The sequence below is a fragment of the Rattus rattus genome, chromosome 5 (genome assembly GCF_011064425.1).
Source record: "Rattus rattus isolate New Zealand chromosome 5, Rrattus_CSIRO_v1, whole genome shotgun sequence".
Lineage (NCBI taxonomy): Eukaryota > Metazoa > Chordata > Mammalia > Rodentia > Muridae > Rattus > Rattus rattus.
The window spans coordinates 121,670,884-121,691,573 of record NC_046158.1 but is presented as its reverse complement, the minus strand read 5'-3'; the positions used below and the strand labels follow the sequence as shown (position 1 = coordinate 121,691,573).

The window sequence follows — 20,690 nt, the reverse complement described above, 5'->3', positions numbered from 1 at the left end:
TCTCTAGCCAGAGAGATACAAATACCATTTCAAAACAGAGAGCAATCCATCAGATGGCATTGCTCTGTGTGTTCAGAAATGCCAGTTCCAGAAAAATCCCCATTGTTTCCTAGGTGTACATCGCACAAAGGCTAATGGTCTGTCACCTCTCAAAGGGCCTCTTTGATGTTAATTTCATATGGGATGCAGGTTTTATTCAACCCATCACTCTCCATCAGATTACCCTGTTAAGTCCTGCACAGAATATACATTCATGACTAAAGTTCTTATTTTAATAAAAATATATGTGAAAGCCACCCAGTCCCTCTTGAATAACCAGTTTTAGGTAACTGCTGCCATATTTACTTTAGAAGCCCCTTTGTAAAGAAGAGGCTAACCTGCTTTAGCTGTATGATGGGTATTTAGTTCACCTTCTCTATGGGTGCCAGAATTAATATGGATGCCTTTTGTCTAGACATTTCACCTGCCTTCTGAGAAGCACTTTGTTTCCCAGTCATAAACAGTACATACTTACAATAATTAATAAAGTCTAATCTAGATTTTTGAATAATGAGGTTTATCTTCATCCTTTTCATTAGATCTACCTTATTAATAGAATGTCTGTTAAAGTAGAAAACACACACGCGCATGCACACACACACACACACACACACACATACACACACGCAGACAAATTGAAATACACAGAGAATTCTCTTTACTTTAAAGAAGTTCTCAAACTGTAGTTTCATCATTACCTGCAAACTTGTTAAACATGCAAACTTCCTTCTCAACAGAAGAATCTCTAACGGCTAAGAAGCACTTAAAGAAATGTTCAATATCCTTAGTCATCAGGGAAATGAAAATCAAAACAATCCTGAGATTCCATCTTAAACCTGTCAGAATGGCTAAGATCAAAAACTCAAGTGACAACGCATGCTGCTGAGGATGTGGAACCATGACTAGTGGGAGGGTAAACTTGTACAACCGCTTTGGAAACCAATTTGGCTGCTTCTTAGAAAATTGATAATAGATCTACCTCAAGACCCAGCAATACTCCTCCTGGTCACACCCAAAAGAAGTTCCGCCATATCACAAGGACGCTTGTTTAACTCTGTTCATACCAGCTTTCATTGTAACAGTCAGAAACTGGAAACAACCTAGATGTCCCTGAACTGAGGAATGGGAAGAAAATGGGGTATATATTTACACAAGGAAGTACTACTCAGCTATTACGAAACGATGACAAAGACCATCCTGAGTGACGCAACCCAGATCCAGAAAAAAACACTGTGTGTACTCACTTATAAGTGGACATTAGTCATAAAATATAGGATAACCTTGCCATGAACCAGACCTGAAGAAGCTAAGTTGTAATGAGGAGGGCCTAAGGGAGGACACTTGAATCTCACCGAGAAGGAGAAATAGATTAGATATTGGGAGTGAATGGAAGGAAGGGACTGGGTGGGGGAGGAGGTGAGAATGAGAACTGGAGAGATGAAGTGAAGTGAGGACAGAGAGTCAGACTACTAGGAAAGAAAACTAGATTGGGAGGGGGCATGTCTAGAATGAGCCAGAAACCCAGGACAGAGGAAAGTCCCTGGAATTTAGGAGGGTGACTCCTTGCAATGGGGGATATGGACTGGCCATCTCATGTGACCAGGAAAGAATTCCAATAGAGGGACTGGAACACGAACACAGTCACAAAACCCCAGACCTACAATTTGCCCTACCTCTTAGATATGCAGGAATAAAAGATGGGCAGAGTTTGAAGAGCAAACTAATGACTGTCCTAGCTTCAAACCCATGCCATGAGAGGGAAGCCACCCCTGACACTATTAAGGATACTCTGCTATATTTGCAGACAGGAGCTTAGCATAAATGTCATTAGAGTGACTTTACCCAACAACTGATGGAAACAGATACAGAGACCCACAGCCAAACTTTAAGTGGGGATTGGGGAATCCTGAGAAAGAGGGGGGAGGAAGGATTGAAGGAGCCAGAGGGAGAAAGTACACCACAAGAAAACCTATAGAATCAACCACCTGAGGCCCATAGTTTCTTAGAAAGACTGAAGCACCAAACAGAAAGCATGCGTGTGATGGACCTAAGTCCTCTGCACACAGCTAACAGTTGTGCTGCTGGGTCTTCTTGTGGAACTTCTAAAGTGGGAGCAGGGACTGTCTCTGACTACATTACCTGCCTTTGGATCTCTTCCCCTACCTGGGCTGCTTTGGCTAGCCTCAATCGAAAAAGATGCATCCAGTCCAACTGCTATTTAGTATGTACAGGATGATTGAGACCCAGGGGAGGCCTCCCCTTTTCTGAGGAAAAGGAGAGGACAGGTCAATGGGGGGAAGGAGAGGGGGAGAGATTGGAAGGAGAGAAGTTGAAAATGGGATATAAAGTATAATAATAATAATAATAATAATAATAATAATAATAATAATAATAAATCCAAACTTCCAGGATACATGCAAGACTTTTCAAGTAAGAATCTGTGGTGGAGAAATGCAGAAACCAGGGTTTTGATCATTTTTGAATGAAATGTTTAGATACATTGCCATTCTAGATCCACTTGCTTGAAGAAGTAGGTGCTCGTCCTTGGAGACATCTATAATGAGCCTTGTGATGATATTTAATATGTTATGATATGTTAATGGAATATAGTATGTGCCCAAACCAGGGCTAAGCCTATATCCATGCTTGTGTTTGAAATCACCCAGCTACCATGCAGCTGAATGGATCTTGATATGGGCCATATCCACTTCTTAGATTGGCTCAGAGGTGTATGCATGGATGGAGTCTCACTTCAAAGAAGGCTGTAGTTGCACATTAAAAAAGGATGTAGTGAATGACAAAGTTACTCTAGGGAGCTATTGGGCCATCGTCTTCAATCCAAGGAAATAACCTAAAGCATGTTATCCAGAGTCCTCATCACTGGTTTAGTCATTCATATGAAAGGGCGAATCTTTCCAAGGCCGTCAGTTCTACACCCCTGTGGTGGCTCTCACTACATATGCTCACCGCCCACAGGCTTCCTGTGCCATCATCTTCGTATTTCATTATCAGTAGTTTCTAGGAACCATTTGTATTCACAAAGAAAGACAATGTTATTAGAATAAATATCCCTGTCTATGATTTCCTTGTAGTATGGAAGATGCTAGGATCTTCCTAGTCTATTATACTCTTGGATAGGCAGAAACTCTGTACTAACATGGAAAGATGAGGGACCATTCTTACAAAGATTTAGCTTCTAACATTAAAGTTGAACACTAGGAACCACTGAATCTATCTAATGTATAAATATACTTGGTATAGAGTAGTTGAGTGAGCTGAAGTTATTTAAGATGAATAAAAGCAAAAAGATATTTCCGTTTTGATAGTAATCAGCTGTTATTAATGTATCAACCTTGATTTATTAATAAAAAGAGCTCCTTTTCATCATTTTATATCTGGCTCAGCCAGATTATCATACAATGGTATGATAATCTATAGACTACAGAGTCTGGGGTTTGGGAAGAGGAGGAATGAGGAGTAAGTGGAAAGATTCCACTTACTGGACAGATTCCAGAAGTTGTTCTGGATGTGTTGAGTTGAAGGTGGCTAAGACTTCAAGCTAGGCCTAGATTGTATAGTGGTATCTATAGCAAAGAGAGCTGTGCCAGATACACAGGCAGCAGGAAAGCAGAAGATAGAGAATTCACTGGAAAAATGATACTTAAGTATCCTAAGGGCTCCCAAATATCATGGAAATTTATGTGATCAAATACATGCCAGGTATTAGTAGTCATGGTCATCCCATTAAAGAGGTCCTAGGTCTGGATGTGGTGGTATAATCCCATGATCCTGACACTTTGGAATCAGATGCAGGAGGATTGTCACACATTGGAAAACAATTTAGAATACATGGTGAATTCATCTAGGACTACTATATAAAGGGAGACCTGCTGAGAAGAAGAAGGGGAAGGAGAAGAGGAGAAGGGAGAGGATGAAGAGGAAGAGAAGAAGAAAAGGAGGAGGAGGAGAAAGAGGAGGAGGAGGAGGTGCCAACTGATTATAAAAACCTCACCGAATTGGGGATTTAGCTCAGTGGTAGAGCGCTTGCCTAGCAAGCACAAGGCCCTGGGTTCGGTCCCCAGCTCCAAAAAAAAAAAAAAAAAAAAAAAAAAAAAAAAAAAAACCTCACCAAAAATTATTTCATAGGAAAGGATGGGACAGTTCTGTGATTGTTGTAATCCATGAAATCAATAACAAGTGAAGGAGACAAAGGGCAGGGCCATGTGGCTGAGAGGAGTCCAGTTTGTCCATATCAGCGACAGAACATAGGTTAGGGAATTTTGAGCTACTTTCTTGATTACTGTTTATTCTTTCTTCTGAAGCTTTTTTGGAATTTCCTCATTAATATACTATTGCTCAAAAGAAATTCACTTTCTTTATGCTTGCCTCTATGCTTTCAAATAAAAAACAGTAACTGTTAAAGGGCCAAAGCCCCGGACTACAGTCTCTTTAAAGACACCACTTCATGCCCTGCTCCAAGTGGCATTGAGAAAGTTTCTGTTTTTCCAGAACTTTCTAATAAGATCACACTCTACTTAGTCAAGGTGCATGTTCCCTTGTCTGCTCTGGTGTTTATCAGCATGCCCTGCCCTCACTGCACACTCAACCCTCCTGAAGGGACCGATTGCTTTCTGCCTGTGCCTGGTGCCTGTGCCTGCATTCAGGTTGCTTGGTTACAGCAACACTACATTGGATATTCACTGAACGCACAATGTGTTTGCAGCTTTGAAGGCCCATCAAGTGGAAATAGTTAGTACTCTATCCTAAGAAGGCAATGAACTCATTTGTGTCACATTACCCGGTGCATGCCTTGTAGAGTTCTAAAAGTCAACGTGATCTGCATAGTAAATGGACACAATTGTCATGCCACGCCCCTCTAAGTGATTATCATTAAGGCAATGTTCACATTCATTCACTCTAGCTTTTCTATATACGAGATGTGCCATTTGGAGAGGGACACAAAGCAAATCAGACTGGGTAAATGGGCTTTTCATCTTGTCTTTGGTTCATTTACTTTCTCCAAGAGTACTGGTACATAAGCTTTTATCAGTGCTATAGCAGATTTTTAATTTGGTCCCTTAAAAATAATCAGATTTGCTGGATGTGGTGGTTCACCAGTTTATGCTAGCATTGGAGAGGCGGACACAAGCCAGGTCGCTGTAAGTTTAATGCCAGCTTAGTCTACATTGTGAATTTGCCTGCCAGCTAAAGATACACAGTGACACTTCTTTTCTTTTTCAAGGCAGATTTATCACCTTACAGTTTATAGGGTAAAAGTTCAACAAGGATACAATTATGCTAAAGTCAAACTGTAAAGCAGAGCGTCGCTGCTTTCTGGAAACTGGGAACGGGGAATATTTCCTTAGTTTGTAGCCCATAGAAGCACTTACACGCCACAGCTCATAGTTCTCTCTCTCCATCTTCAAATTCAACAATGCTGCATCTTTCTGAACATTCATATGTAAGCACATCTATTGATTCTCTTCTCCTGTCCCTTCCAGTCTTAAAGATCCTTAGACCTGATCCATCTAAAAATCCCAGAGAAATACTGTTATCTTAAGTTTGCTGATTGCAAATTGAACTGAACCTTTACTTTCTGTGTTCAATGTAACCTAACACCTAAGGTGTGGGGTTTAGAACATACACAGCATTTTTTAAAGGTGGGGGTTCTCTTAATACCTAATATACTTAGAAATTCAGGAGCAGATGGTATTGTTAGAAAGAATGTCTCGAGAGTAATATTAACAACAATTCTATTAGAATTTAGCCAGTCTCCTAAAAGTTTACCACAATCATCTTTGAGGTTTTGGTTGATGAATCCATTTTTTTAAATAGTTTTTTTAAAAGAAGAAGAGGAAGAAGAAGAAGAAGAAGAAGAAGAAGAAGAAGAAGAAGAAGAAGAAGAAGAAGAAGAAGAAAAGAAGGAGAAGAAGAAGAAGGAGAAGAAGGAGAAGGAGAAGAAGGAGAAGAAGGAGAAGGAGAAGAAGAAGAAGAAGCCTCCAATCTTTACCCCCTACATTCTCTATGTGTATTATAAAAAATTTCTTTCCCATTATTTTGGTTATAAAAATAATATAACAAAAACAAGTGATGAACTACAAAACTATTTGCAGCATATACTTAAAAGTGTTAAGGTCTTTAATGTACAAAGATATCTTATAGACCAACAAGTCAAGAATGTAATGCCAATAAAAATATATTGGATATAATCAGTACTTTTGCACCAGAAAATTGTAGATCTAAAACTGGGGAGATGGCTTAGTAGGTAAACGTACTTGTGACATAGCCTAGGTTTGGTCTCTGCAACCTATATGAAGATAGAAGGAGAGAGCTAACTCCATAGAGTTACTCTCTGACCTTCATGCATGTTCCATAGTATGTGGATGTATACACATGCCTCCATGTGTACACAGACACACACACACACACACACAGACACACACACACACACACACACATGAAAATTGGAAATAAGTAATTGAAAGAATGAATAAATCATATGGATAATAAAAATGTAGTTTCCCACTAATTATCTTAGTTAATATAGAAAAACAATAACATCAAAACACAAGACACTGCTCCATTGAGAAGTACAGGAGAAAGAGTTCTCATTGGCTGCTCACTGGAATGTAAGTAGGTTGTGTAACAGTAGTCATGGCTGTTTATGGTTTTGTCTGTAGAAATGGGAATCCCTGCAGTTGTGTAATACACGGCACTTGTCTACAGGGCTGCAAAAACAGGGAGCAATTTGAAAACTCCCAGCAAAAGTTTCTTGCTTTTGAATGAATTTTCAAAGTGCAATTTCACTTTTTAAAAGTATTGAAAATAAGAGAGAGTGTGAAATATTTACCCATAAAGATGGTTTCCTTAAGTTGCAAATACCAAATGGTTTGCAAAAATAGTCCCACATTCAGGATAAGGCTTTGAGTAAACTTTGGGTCCATTAAAATAAAATAATTGAAGAATATACGATGACAACCAAAAATGTCCATTATCTGTGTTGAGTGACAGGAAGGAAGAAATACATCAGAATTTCTGGTTGTATACATGTTCTATTTCTAAAGACCACAGGATATTTTTTTTCTGCTTGTGTGCTTTTAAAATAAAAATATCTATGATTTTTCTGTGTGAAGAAGGTGTATTTTCTTAGAACAATGATCACAAAAGCTAAACTATGTAATTTACATTTTTCTCAAGATGGGAGCAAACACATAAGTGTATATATTTTAAATTTTGTGATCCTCAGTCTACACACCTGTCCATGTAACTGAAGCTTTCCTTGTGTTGCCTTGGTCTTAACTCATGCTTGTATTTGACAAGTCTGAAAGCCAGAAATGTACACCACATGCATGAAGCCTCAGATCTGAGATTGGACCAGCTATTTCTGCTGGTGACAAGCCCCACAGGTTTTTTTTTCCTTATGCCACAAATGCTTGCCTCTGTGGAAATGGTCACTAGGCCTTGATTATGATTCTCTGAAACTTGCCACCTTGACATCACTGCTGCTTTCAAGTCTCTGCCTTCCAAACATTAGACTGTCAAGGCAAGAGAAAGAAAAGAAAGCCTTAGTGTCTCATGGCAGATGTTTCATTGTTGTTCTTGGGCAATTGATCAGAAGGAAAGAGGACCCCTGAAGAGCCAGTGTAACTGGCAGGATTTCACTTACCCTGAAACTGTAGCATACTATCGCAAAAAGGTGCGTTAATTTGGGGACAGAAAATTAACTTTAGGATTGCTATGGGGAGAAACATTGTACAATAAGAAGGCTTGAGGTGAGTGACTTTGGCTTCGCAGCTTCTGTCTGCTGCCATCGCTACAAATACAGGTGCTGTTCCTATGACATTAGACTGGTGTCAGAAGGCCAGTTTTCAAGTCATGGGCAAAGCTACACCTTTTGTTGTTGTTTGTTTGTTTCAGAGTGGGTTGTATGTGATCTAGGCTTGCCTCAGTCTTGAGATACTCCTGCTTCATTGTCCTGAATTTTGGGATTAGAGGATTGTACTCTCATTTGCAGCTTAATTCCTGTTCTATGTAGGCATTTCTCTATTTAGGGTGGGTTACATTCTGGTAGCTTCATTACAAATTGTAAGGACTTCTAGTCAAGATGCATTTAGGAAATTAGCTTGGCCACATAGTTCACTCTGGAACACCAGTCATGTCCTCTCAACATGACAGAGCTAATCAGCTGTTGATGATGCCATTTCTCAGCATGATAAGAGGAGGACAGCATCAGAATTAAAATTTTGAAATAAAGGTTATATTAAATGCCTGGTTCCATTTTTTTTTACCTGCATAAAGTCAAAATGTTCAACACAGATAGATGGGAACCGTCTACATATAATTTATTATGTTTCTTCTTAACTGAAAGATGTCGGGTCCTAATTGCTAATTTTGAGAAGATTGTGCACACACTTGTGAGAGTAAGTTTTATTTGCTCTAATAATTGCTGTCTCCAAGGCTTATTGCCTCTGTTTGTTAACCTAGGCCTAGACCTGGAAACTTCTAGACTCTACAATCATATCTACATTTAGAATGTTTTCCCCCTCTGAGACTTGCTGCTGAATAAGCTCACCCTTTCTTATTCGTTTGGAATTCTAACTGGCTGGTTCAACTCAGCTGTTTTGGCGCAAACTCCTCTCCAAGCTGACTGATTAAATCTGGCTTCTCTCTCAGCCTCTCCTGACTTGCTCTGCTTGGCCTCAAACTAAGTCTGTCAGGATGTTCTATTCTGGCTCCTTTGCACTCTTTGGCTTATTCTATCTTCACTGTGTCTAGCTTGTTCTTCCTTTTAAACCTTCCTCTGTCTTTACTGTCCCAGAAAATTGCCTCCTTCCTCTCTCTGTGCTGCCCCACAAGTAGCTTCCCTTTCTTCTCTCTTCTTGTGAGAGTTGGGAACATCTTATTATGTCAAATCTTTGTCTTCGATTCATCACTTTTTCTGCTACTCAACTAGACATTATTTTCAAACATAGATGCTTCCTTCTACAAACTAACTTTACCTTCATTGTTTGAGATTAAAAGTGTGTACTATGGGCATGTCTGTATTCCACCCAGAGGTATTAAAGGGTTAAACCATAACCTGAAAGAGTGTTTTTCAGTAAATCTCAGGGTAACACAATCTCAGGGTTTGCAGTGTGATCAAATATTCTGAAACACATTCCTTTCAGAGATTCACAAACTGGAAACAATCTTTCTGCTTGGCTTCACCATTTTTCTAATCCCCAGGTCACTTGCTCTCTCGGTTGCTTATAAAACACTAGACCTTTCTTCTCTGCTCCAGTTCACGCCCTTCATGAACTTTGCCCCCAACAAATCCCATACTCCTAGGCAGTTTGCCTTGACTTCCTGACTACCACAAACACACAGCTATCGTACTTGATGCCCTGCTGCCACAATGTTACAAGTGTTCTTACCACCCTTGCAACTTCAAACTTAAGAACTCTGTGTGTGTGTGTGTGTGTGTGTGTGTGTGTGTGTGTGTGTGTGTGTGTGTGTCACAGCAACTGTAAAAAGTTTAACCCATCTAGACAAAGGAATCTGAGAAAGGCATCAGCAAGCAAACCACACTGAAATAAAAACAATGCAAAGGTAAAGATACTCAGCATCCTGAATGAGAAGAGGGCCGATTACAGCAGGCAGAGCTGTTAAGCCTTTGCACATCTGGACTCTGTATGCTGTTCCAGGGAGCTGCCCTGCACACTGTAGGTTTAGGATTATCTGTAAGCCCTGCCCACCAGACAATAGTAGTCTTCTCTCACATTAATGAAAGACAGAAATATCTCAAGAAACCCCTATAGGACAAAATCATTCATGGCTGGAGATCACTGTAGTTAATGAATATAGACCTTTCATAACTCAGGGTATCTGGGCTGGGTCTCAAGCTCTAAACATTAAGACTGATTGACAAAGTTACAAAAATTTCAATTATGTATTGTTATATGAGAAAAATAACAACCTTAATTTTTTTAGAGACTTACACTCGACAAAATTTGACTTCCATTTCTCCACCAGAAACTTTCTTCTTTCCTCTTAGAGTTAATGGAAAGTATACATGATAAATTCTACACATTTTAAAATATGAACCTTTCATATAAAGAACAAAGAGATTCTGAGCTGAGTCACAGAAAGATTACTTGCTTTAGGCCATGTAGCAGTGCACTGTAACTATAAATTATTTGCAACCGAAGTGTATGATAATTCCATAAAGCTGCTATATTCTGCTTCCAAATAATACCTCTGGAAGGAAAAAGTCAACCATGTTTCACCTCACAGCAAGAACTCAAATTGTTATGGAAATCTTTGCTGAGTTCTCTTCTTTGCAATTTCTTTACATTTTTCTGATAGACACAGTCATGGGCTCAGTTATGTCCCCTCTAACATTTGATTAAACTCTTTCTACCCTGTACCTCTGAATGAGGTACTGGTAAATTCAATTTATTTTAGGATATAGAGTTTTAAAAGTGCAATTAAATAAAGTGATGTCATGAGAGTGGGGTCCTTTTCTAATGTGACAAGTTTCTTTACACAAGGAGAAAAACAGATCACAAGGCACCCATAGGGATGGCCATATGAAGATATGATCATGAACATGCCCAGGAGGCCTCAGAACATGCCAATCCTGCCAACATCCTGATCTTTAAGTTCCAGACTCCAGCAATGTGATAAAAACCATCCACTCTATGATACTTCATTTCTGCAGATGATGTATCTTCTCCTTTGTCAGCCTGTGAGAGCTTTCACTTCTGAGTTGTTTCTCACCTACCTCATTGCTCAGATGATCTAGAGACAGATAAACTTTGAGATCACCAATGAAACACCAGTTTGACTCATCAGGAGTGTTTCCATGAGTGCATTTGTAGATATTGGAAGAGAAGCACAATGGCTTTAAGAAGCAATGAGCAACAAGCCATTAAAGGACGAGGCTTCCTTAGTGTTCTGAACACATCTTGTCAAGGGACCACAGACTTCTCTGACTATGCTGTGGGGAGGACTTGTCTATTACCTCTTGGGCAATGACAGATGCTGGTCTCAGCTTGAATATATTGCTGCCTCCCAGCGGCATGCCCTGTTTATTCAAGTATGGCTCATTTTCTAGAACTAAAAAGTAGAGTGTCAGGTTATAAAATAGAGAAACTGACCTGCCATCATTTTCAGGCCTTCCATGAGCTGTCTGAAATACCATCGAGTGCCATCCCCTTTGGCTTACTTAAAACGCATACCTCCATTATGGGCATTTGCTATTTATTTTGTTGTTCTTTATCCTACTGACCCCAAACCAAACACACCCCACAGAGGTTGGTCCAGTTCAAACCTAATGATCCACAACAAAGTCTCATAAATAATTTTCCCTTTCATGAATGTTTACTCAAAATAGCAAATCCACCAATCTCTTGAGAAAGTCCAAGGGACCTTAAGAAAGCCGTAGTCCTAACTCCTCTTTACCTCTCCTACCCATGGCCATCTGAGAGGAGGGGACCTTAATTGAGAAAGGACCCCCAGAAGAATGGGCTGAAAGCAAAGCCTGTGTGGTACTCGCTTAATTAGTGATCAAGGAGGGAGGGCACAGACCACGGTGGATGTGGGCACTCCTTGGCTGGTAGTCCTGGGTTCTATAAGAAAGTAAGCTGAGAAAGTCATGCTGAACAAGTCAGTAAGCAGCAACCTGTTGCCATGGTCTTTGCCTCAGTTTGTACCTTCAGGTCCCTGCTCAGTTTGAGCTCTTGCTTTGGCTTCCTTCAGTGAACAATGATTTGGGATATGTAAGTCAAGTAAGCCCTTTACTCCACAAGTTACTTTGGGTCATAGTGTTTCATCAGAACAAAAATAACTCTAAGATATCACCCATGTGCTCCCTGAGATTCCTCCTGCCCTAGCATCTTTCTCTGTATCCACAACCCTTCTGTACCCGAGCATAGCATTTTCCTATTGTTTCTTATATTTTGATTTCATTCCCTGCTGTACCTTACACATACGCAAATGTTATCTTGGCTAAGGGCCCCTATCAATGCTGACAAACTGAGAATGTGAGATGGTACAATAGTTAAAGGTGCTTGCAGCCAAGTGTGATTACCTGAGTTCGATCCCTGCTTGGACCCATGTAGTAGAAAGAATTGACACCTGCAAGTTGTTCTCTGACCTTCATGTGGTACGTGTGTGTGTGTGTGTGTGTGTGTGTGTGTGTGTGTGTGTGTGTGTGTGTGTGTACACACAGAGCAAATAAATACATGATTCAAGACAGATAAACGTCAAGAACATCATCGCAATAAAAATCACAATACAGCAATAATGTGGGGTTTTGGTGTCTGCAGATGGGATGGATCCCTAGGTGGGGCGGTCTCTGGATGGCCTTTCCTTCAGTCTCCATTCCATTTTTTGGTCTATCTCTTTCCTTAGAACAGGAACATTTCTGGGTTAAAAATTTTGAGCTGCATGGGTGACCCCATCCCTCAAATGGGGGCTATCCCTATCCACTGGAGGTGGTCTCCACAGGTTGTATCACCCCTTTGTTGGGTATTTCCGCTAAAGCCATCACCATTGGGTCCTGGGAGCCTCTTGCTTCCCTGGAGTCTGGGACTTTCTAGTGGCCCCCAGTTCCCCATCTCCCACTGCTCCATGTTTCTATTCAATTTTCTGACCCTCTGTACTTCTCTCCTGACTCTTCCATGGGAGCCTGATATGGCTGTTCCCTGAGAGGGTCTGCTAGCACCTGACCAATACAGATGCAGATATTCATAGCCAACCATTGGACTGATCCTAGGGACCCCAATGGAAGACCAAGGGGAAGGAATGAAGGAGCTGAAGGGAATTGCGACCCCATATGAAGAACAATATGAACTAACTGGATCATGCAGAACTCCCAGGGGCTAAACCACCAATCGAATATACATGGAGGGAGCCATGAGTCCAGATACATATGTGGCAGAGGATGGCCTTATTTGGGAACTATGAGAGGGGAGGGAGGCCTGATGCTCCAGTGTGTAGGGGGAGGCTAGAAGGGTAAGGCAGGAGTGGCTACGTGGGTGGAGGAGCACCCTCATAGAGACAAAGGGGAGGAGGAGAGAGGGGACAGGATGGGATGTTTGTAAAGGGGTAACCAGGAAGGGAGATACCATTTGAAATGTAAATGAATAAAATGATTAATAAAAAAGAAAATGATAAACTGCATAACAATACCATAAAAAGTGTTATCTATGTCCATTCAAATCACAATACAGAATTAATATGATAGTTATGTTTTTAGAAATTTATCATGAGAATTAACTGATTAGACCACATAAAGGAATGGTGTCTGGTTGAAAAAAGATCCCCTATATTATTCTTACAGGGAATATTATAAGTTTTATCTTATGCTGAAGCCCTGGCTTGGGAGAAGATAGTCTACGTCAGTGGTTCTCAACCTTCTTGATGGTGTGACCCTTTAACAGTTCTCCACGTTGCAGTGACCCACAACTGTAAAATTATTTCCTTGTTACTTCATAATTTTGCTACTATTGTAAATCATTATGTAAGTATCTGATATACAGGATATCTTATATGCAGCCACTGTGAGGGTAGTTTGACCCCCAAAAGGGTCATGACCCACAGACAGAACCACTGGTCTAAAAAGAGACACATGTATTTTTTCCCCATTAGCTCTCAGACTGGCACTTTATTTATTTATTTATTTATTTATTTATTTATTTATTTATTTATTTACTCATTCATTCATTCACTCATTTACTTACTTTCAAAGTAAATATGCTCAACTCAAAGTTGACTTCTAAAGAAAAGGTACAAAGGTTGCCCAAAAGTGGACCAAGGGACAAAGAACTCTGTCAGGCCCAGAACATGTGGGGTTTTTATACCCCACCCCTAAATCCTTGTTTTGCTGTTCTGATTCATTTTCTTACACAAGTAGGGCTCGTTAAGACCCCATTTTCCTTAGAACAGAGAGAACAGAGAGAACCTGGTGCCCAGGTCCCCTTCCTTTACTATAAGACAGAATAGTCTGCTTCATGATTAAGCTCACATGCATCTAACCTCTGTCTCAGGGCTTTCTATAAAGTGTAAGACAGCCCAGGCACAAAGAGAAGGAAATTGTACTTTTTTACCCCCACCCCAGACTATTTTGGGTAACTATGAACAAATTCATTTTTCTTTGTCAATTTTCTAATTTAATTGGAATGCAGGCAAATCAACAGTAGGGTTTTGGTTTGACGTATCTAAGTAAAAATAGAGGCTATGAACGCAGGACGTTCAGGGTGCTGCTTCTGATTTTAACTTGCATTGGTTTCTTCTGCTTTTTGTCTCAGATTTCTTGTAGACTATCTAATCTTGAGATCAAAGTATCTCTACGCAAAGTAGTTTGTTTTCCTAGAAATATGACTTTTGTGAACTATTATACCTTTGAGTTGGGAAAGGTAAAACTCTAGTTAGAGACAGTCTGAGAAATATATATGGCAAGCTAGCAAAAATCATATTCTAATCAAAGATGATATGTTATGAATGAGGAATAAATTCAAATTAATGACCGATAATATATACAATTTTTATCAGCAGTCACATGTTCTGTTAGACAGCCTTTATTTCACATTTCAAACATAGGATTTATAAATGTCTGATGCTGCAACATTGCATAAATATGCTGGGACTATTGGAGGTTTTGACATTCAGTTTGAAGTGCATTTACTATTATAATCATGTGTGATGGTTTATATCTGCTTGACCCAAGGAGTGGCACTATTGGCAGGTTTGACCTTGTTGGAGTAGGTATGTCACTGTGGGTTTGGGCTTTAAGACCCTTGCCTGAGCTGCCTGGAAGCCAGTCTTCCAACAGCCTTCAGATGAAGATGTAGAACTCTCAGCTCGTCCTGCACCATGCCTGCCTGGATGCTGCCACCTGTCAGCCAGTCTCAATTAAATGTTGTTCTTATAAGACTTGCCTTGGTCATGGTGTCTGTGCACAGCAGTAAAACCCTAACTCAGACATCATGCAATGGAAATAATTTCATGAACATAGTGTGCTTTGAAATACTTATGTGAAACTTAGAATAATTTTGTTATTATTTTACTTGTAGAAATACTGAGATGAGTTTTTGGATCCATATAAGGCAGCAAATGTTTCAAATGATAATTTGTTTGTAATTAACAATTAAATGACAATTGTTATTAAACTTTAGACCCCCAAGCCTTTCTCACGTTTTAAAATTTGCAGTGAGATATCTGTGTCCTGTAGTTTTGTAAATATCTTCTGACTGATAACACATTAAAATGACTATGATATCATTATTTCTAAACATCTCGAAGTGTCTAAAGTTAGCTCATAAGCAGATACTCACCAGGCACGAGAATATTTACATTACATAGACTTTATATAAAAGTTATAATTTTTCATAATGAACAATTCTTTTAAGGAATAGTCAGAAATACAAGCACCTCTGAACTCACTCAGGTCAGTCCTACTGAAAATCAGGAGAATACACAGAAAGAGGAGATTGAAACAGAAAAGAGGTTCCCAGGATATGGTGAGAAGCATTTATTAAACTGATCTCATCTTGGCAACTGCTTATTAAATAGCAATTAGTGCCTTGTGCTATAAGGTATTGAGATATTGAAACATAAAAATGAAGAGAGAGAGAGAGAGAGAGAGAGAGAAAGAGAGAGAGAGAGAGAGAGAAAGGATTAGAGCCACAATAAGCCTCTACCAGAGGGCAGAGGGGAGTCCAAGGAATTTGCTTCATGTTTTAGTAAAGGAAACCAGTGAATTATTTTTTTATTAACTTGAATATTTCTTATATACATTTCGAGTGTTATTCCCTTTCCCGGTTTCCGGGCAAACATCTCCTTCCCCCCCCTTCCTTATGGGTGTTCCCCTCCCCACCCTCCCCCCATTGCCGCCCTCTCCCCAACAGTCTGGTTCACTGGGGGTTCAGTCTTAGCAGGACCCAGGGCTTCCCCTTCCACTGGTGCTCTTACTAGGATATTCATTGCTACCTATGAGGTCAGAGTCCAGGGTCAGTCCATGTATAGTCTTTAGGTAGTGGCTTAGTCCCTGGAAGCTCTGGTTGCTTGGCATTGTTGTACATGTGGGGTCTCGAGCCCCTTCAAGCTCTTCCAGTTCTTTCTCTGATTCCTTCAATGGGGGTCCTATTCTCAGTTCAGTGGTTTGCTGCTGGCATTCGCCTCTGTATTTGCTGTATTCTGGCTGTGTCTCTCAGGAGAGATCTACACTTCTGCACCTCTTTGCTTCATCCATCTTGTCTAATTGGGTGGCTGTATATATATGGGCCACATGTGGGCAGGCTCTGAATGGGTGTCCTTCAGTCTCTGTTTTAATCTTTTGCCTCTCTCTTCCCTGCCAAGGGTATTCTTGTTCCCCTTTTAAAGAAGGAGTGAAGCCTTCACATTTTGATCATCCGTCTTGAGTTTCATTTGTTCTAGGCATCTAGGGTAATTCAAGCATTTGGGCTAATAGCCACTTATCAGTGAGTGCATACCATGTATGTCTTTCTGTGATTGCGTTAGCTCATTCAGGATGATATTTTCCAGTTCCAACCATTTGCCTACTTAATTTCATAAAGTCGTTGTTTTTTGATAGCTGAGTAATATTCCATTGTGTAGATGTACCACATTTTCTGTATCCATTCCTCTGTTGAAGGGCATCTGGTTCTTTCCAGCTTCTGGCTATTATAAATAAGGCTGCGATGAACATAGTGGAGCACGTGTCTTTTTATATGTTGGGGCATCTTTTGGGTATATGCCCAAGAGAGGTATAGCTGGATCCTCAGGCAGTTTAATGTCCAATTTTCTGAGGAACCTCCAGACTGATTTCCAGAATGGTTGTACCAGTCTGCAACCCCACCAACAATGGAGGAGTGTTCCTCTTTCTCCGCATCCTCGCCAGCATTTGCTGTCACCTGAGTTTTTGATCTTAGCCATTCTCACTGGTGTGAGGTGAAATCTCAGGGTTGTTTTGATTTGCATTTCCCTGATGACTAAAGATGTTGAACATTTCTTTAGGTGTTTCTCAGCCATTCGGCATTCCTCACAAGTGAATTTTTAAAATCAGATTTGTTAATTGTTACATTAGGGAAAGGACTGAAGAACTTGGTCTATCTAGAGCATTTGCAGAGAAGTAACATTGTTCTTGTTTTTATTTTGAACCACTACCTGCTCTAGCTACCCAAGTCCTGCTAAACTCTGGGTGGGGCATGCTCTTTCTTGCTTGGCTGTGAAGGCCTGCTTTAGAAGAATGCATACCTATACCTTTCATTCTCTCCTTTTCACCCACTATAGTTACTAGTCATTGCCCATTGCCAGCAAAACCACCTCAAATGGAGATGGAAACCGAAAAAGCAAAGAAAAGGATTAGGAAAAAAAGCAAGCTCTCCACAACTCAGCCACTAACACTGTCCACAGAAGCTTGAAATTCCCTACAAGCAGTTCTTAACACAGCTAAGGAAAGCACTCCGGGCACCATGACCATAAAAGTAACAAGGCATTAAACAAGCTACAGCCTAACAGGCTTTAAGAGGGAGGATGGGAAGAAATATTCAAATTACCAACTAAGGGCACATTCAATTCTAAATCCATTACTCAAGGTTCTTTAGTAACCCCCAGGCCTCTCTGGCATTGTAAGAAGTGTGAAGGGAGGTGAATGACAGTCGTTCTCAGATTGCCCTAGAAAGGACCAAGCAATTGTTGCAGTTCAAGGAGGGAGAATTGAGTAGAATGAGGATGAAATACAGGAAGGCCTGAATTCTGACTGCAAATATAAATGGGTTTCCTACAATTTTCAACAAAAAGTTAATTGCTGTATGCATGCAGCCGGGAAGTCTTACAGGTGGACAGAGGGCTAGATTGAGAAATTTGTGCCCTCGAGGAACCATTTGGTTCAATCCTCAATGGATGTGACGACTCGAGTCCCAAAAAGATGTGCTGACTTAACTCAGACAACAGGATGACCTCATGGGGTGGGGGAGGTAAGGGTCTGGAATTCTTAACCACTTCCTGCAGTTCTTGGAAACTATGACACAAGCTTGTAGGCTGACCACAAACATGGGAATCACAGGATAGTTCTGAGAATGGCCAATGATGCACCAGGAAACGAAGGTTCCATTCCTTCTATGCCATGGTTTCAAAGGGAACAAATGGGTTTACTCACCAATGGGGAAGAACTCGTTCATTTTCTTTTTGTAGATTTTGAAATCAACTTCTAGGAAGACACAGAAGATGATCCGATCCACCTAGAGGCAAACAAAAAACACTTGAAGTGGAAGGAAATACGGCCAATGCTTCCTCAAAGCAGAGTTTTAAAACACATAGAGGCAAGTGTGAACGCTTTGTACAGATTTTTGGTGATGGAGTCTTAACTGTATCACAGGACCAGGTGATATTCAAAGGTGTGCGTGTGGGTGCACTTGTGTGTGAGTTATGTGTGAGTGTGCACCTGAGTGTGCATGCCCTGTGCATGATGAAGCCAATGTGTGCTTCCGTGGAAAGATGCTACATAAATAAGACATAATAAATGACGGCAAGCTATGTTGCAACAAGCTGTAAATAATGCTGAGTTACTGACAGGATACCTAGACTTTATGTTCTCTCAAACAGGCAGAAGAGAGGCAGACAGACGAGTGACAATAAAGTATGCCAGTAAACAAAGAGCACTTTGTCCTAATCGCGTTAGACAAATAAAGTCATCAAATCTATAATCTTCGAATGTGGCCTAAAAAGCATCAATGAGTTCAGTTTACACAAAGTGACTTGCTTTTAGCCTAACGTACTCTCCCCACCAGCCCAAAGAGTAGCAGGAATAAAATGCTAGTTGACAATAACACAAGGTCAATGAACACTTAATTTGGTAGGTATTGTTGGGTAAGTGTCACCACAGAAGTCAAGTGTGTGCACAGTCGTCCTTCTTTCTGTTTTGAGAGAGCATCAACATACATGGGTTTCTTTGAACTAGGCAAGCATAAAGTGTCAAAGAGAGAGGTAGCCCACCTGTATCTCATACTAACACACAAACTCAATTTTGTGTCTGGAACATAAATACCCCTTTATTGCCTTTCTTTAACAATGAGAAATAAAGTGTAAAACTGCTCTATCAAGGTACAAGTGAAAGTCAAATAAAACATCTAAGTATCTCTTGTGGAATTTGGGGAGAGATGGGAAGGGGGGAAGCATGAAGTGAGACAAGAAAGAACCCAAATAGATGATAGCTACCTAACACTTCTCCCTTTCCGCACTGTGGAAGGCAGATCCTGCCACTCACTAAGACAGCTTCCGGTAGCTGAGAAGCTCTAGCATGAGAGAGACATGGCGCCTGGCATTGTGAAATGATGTGAAAGAATCGAGTTGAGAGCCTTGTCTTCCTAATCTCTTCATAAGTCTCTACGTTGTCAAGGCTCAACTGCCTCCTGACCTGTGACTGGAATTCTGTCCCTTATGGAACAAGCTACCCTCCAGTTGCCTCAGGAACTCCACTACAAAACAAACAAGCTCAGCCTCTGATCATAAAAATAGAAAGATGGGGTTCTAATGCATAGATTTCTTTTTTCCTGTGTTCACGTTTCAATCAATCTGGCCCTTTCTCTATAACATTAATACTGCCTATATACACAAAAACTATAGATTCCACATAGAATCATTTTTCCAGGTGAACTATAATTCTAGTTGGAAAAGAGAGATAAGTCTTTGCATGCCCACACTCCTCACGGCATGTTCATATCCAGTGGCTGAAGCCAAAAACCATAATGTTGACTGACACAAATGTGTTGCTGAAGGGCACACTCTATAAAATCATCTCTACATCATTTTAAAAACAATGCTGTAGGGACCCGTCCATGAGTACTATTAAAATAATCAGTTGCAAGGACATTGGATTAAGTTTGGGGTTTCTTTATAAGTAACACAAAGATGAGCAGAAAAACAAAACAAGCCAACAAACACCCTTGAACTCAACCAACTCGGTTCGTCAGTGGAATGAGTCAGTAAGGCACCTGCTCCACTGTGGATTAAACCTCGTTTTGCCTTGCATCCATGCTCACCCTACGAACACTTCCTCATGCTCTCTGAATGGTGGCCAGCAATGCAGGCAGTCCGCCCAACCTGTGAAATGCTGGTGTTCAGAATACCTCCACTGTCACTGCCCTGTTACCCTTTCATCTGGAAGCAGAGGGATGGCATGGTTTAAACATGGCAGACGTTTCTGCAAAGGGACAAGATTGGGATCATTAATTATTTATTAGAAAGTAATGAGATTTGAGACAATATGTCACATAGCTAGCTGGTGGCTATTAACTGTGGGGTAAGTATGTAGACAAATAATTTCCTCCATTTTTCTTGTGTTTGAAACACTTCCTAATTAGAGACCCTAAAGTCGATATGATTCCATTGTGTTTCCTTAGTCAGCCTGTGCTGGACCACGTGGAGTTTCCTGAGCCTACAGTTATTCTTGTGTGCCTATGTTTATCCTTTGTGTCATTGTTTTCCCTTTATGCTTCACATGGTCATAGTGCTTCTAAATCACCTAGTTGTAAGAGCTTAAAAACCAAGAAATTTTGATTTACCGAAAACCTAACGTGATGGAGTGAAACAATTTTGTGTCCTGTCACATTTCTCTATACTTGAGAACAGCAAATCTGGTGATGTTTTTATCTTTCCTGTCCTTTATG

At 40.4% G+C, this 20,690-nt stretch overlaps 1 protein-coding gene across 1 annotated transcript in view; it reads right to left on the bottom strand.

Moving 5' to 3' along the window:
- The window catches only part of Macrod2 (mono-ADP ribosylhydrolase 2), a 2,209,545-nt gene that overhangs the window by 182,136 nt on the left and 2,006,719 nt on the right, over nt 1-20,690 (bottom strand). The window contains exon 11 of the mRNA XM_032902613.1: nt 18,182-18,263. Within this exon, the coding sequence (XP_032758504.1) occupies nt 18,182-18,263 (82 nt within the window). The remainder of the gene's footprint in view (nt 1-18,181; nt 18,264-20,690) is intronic.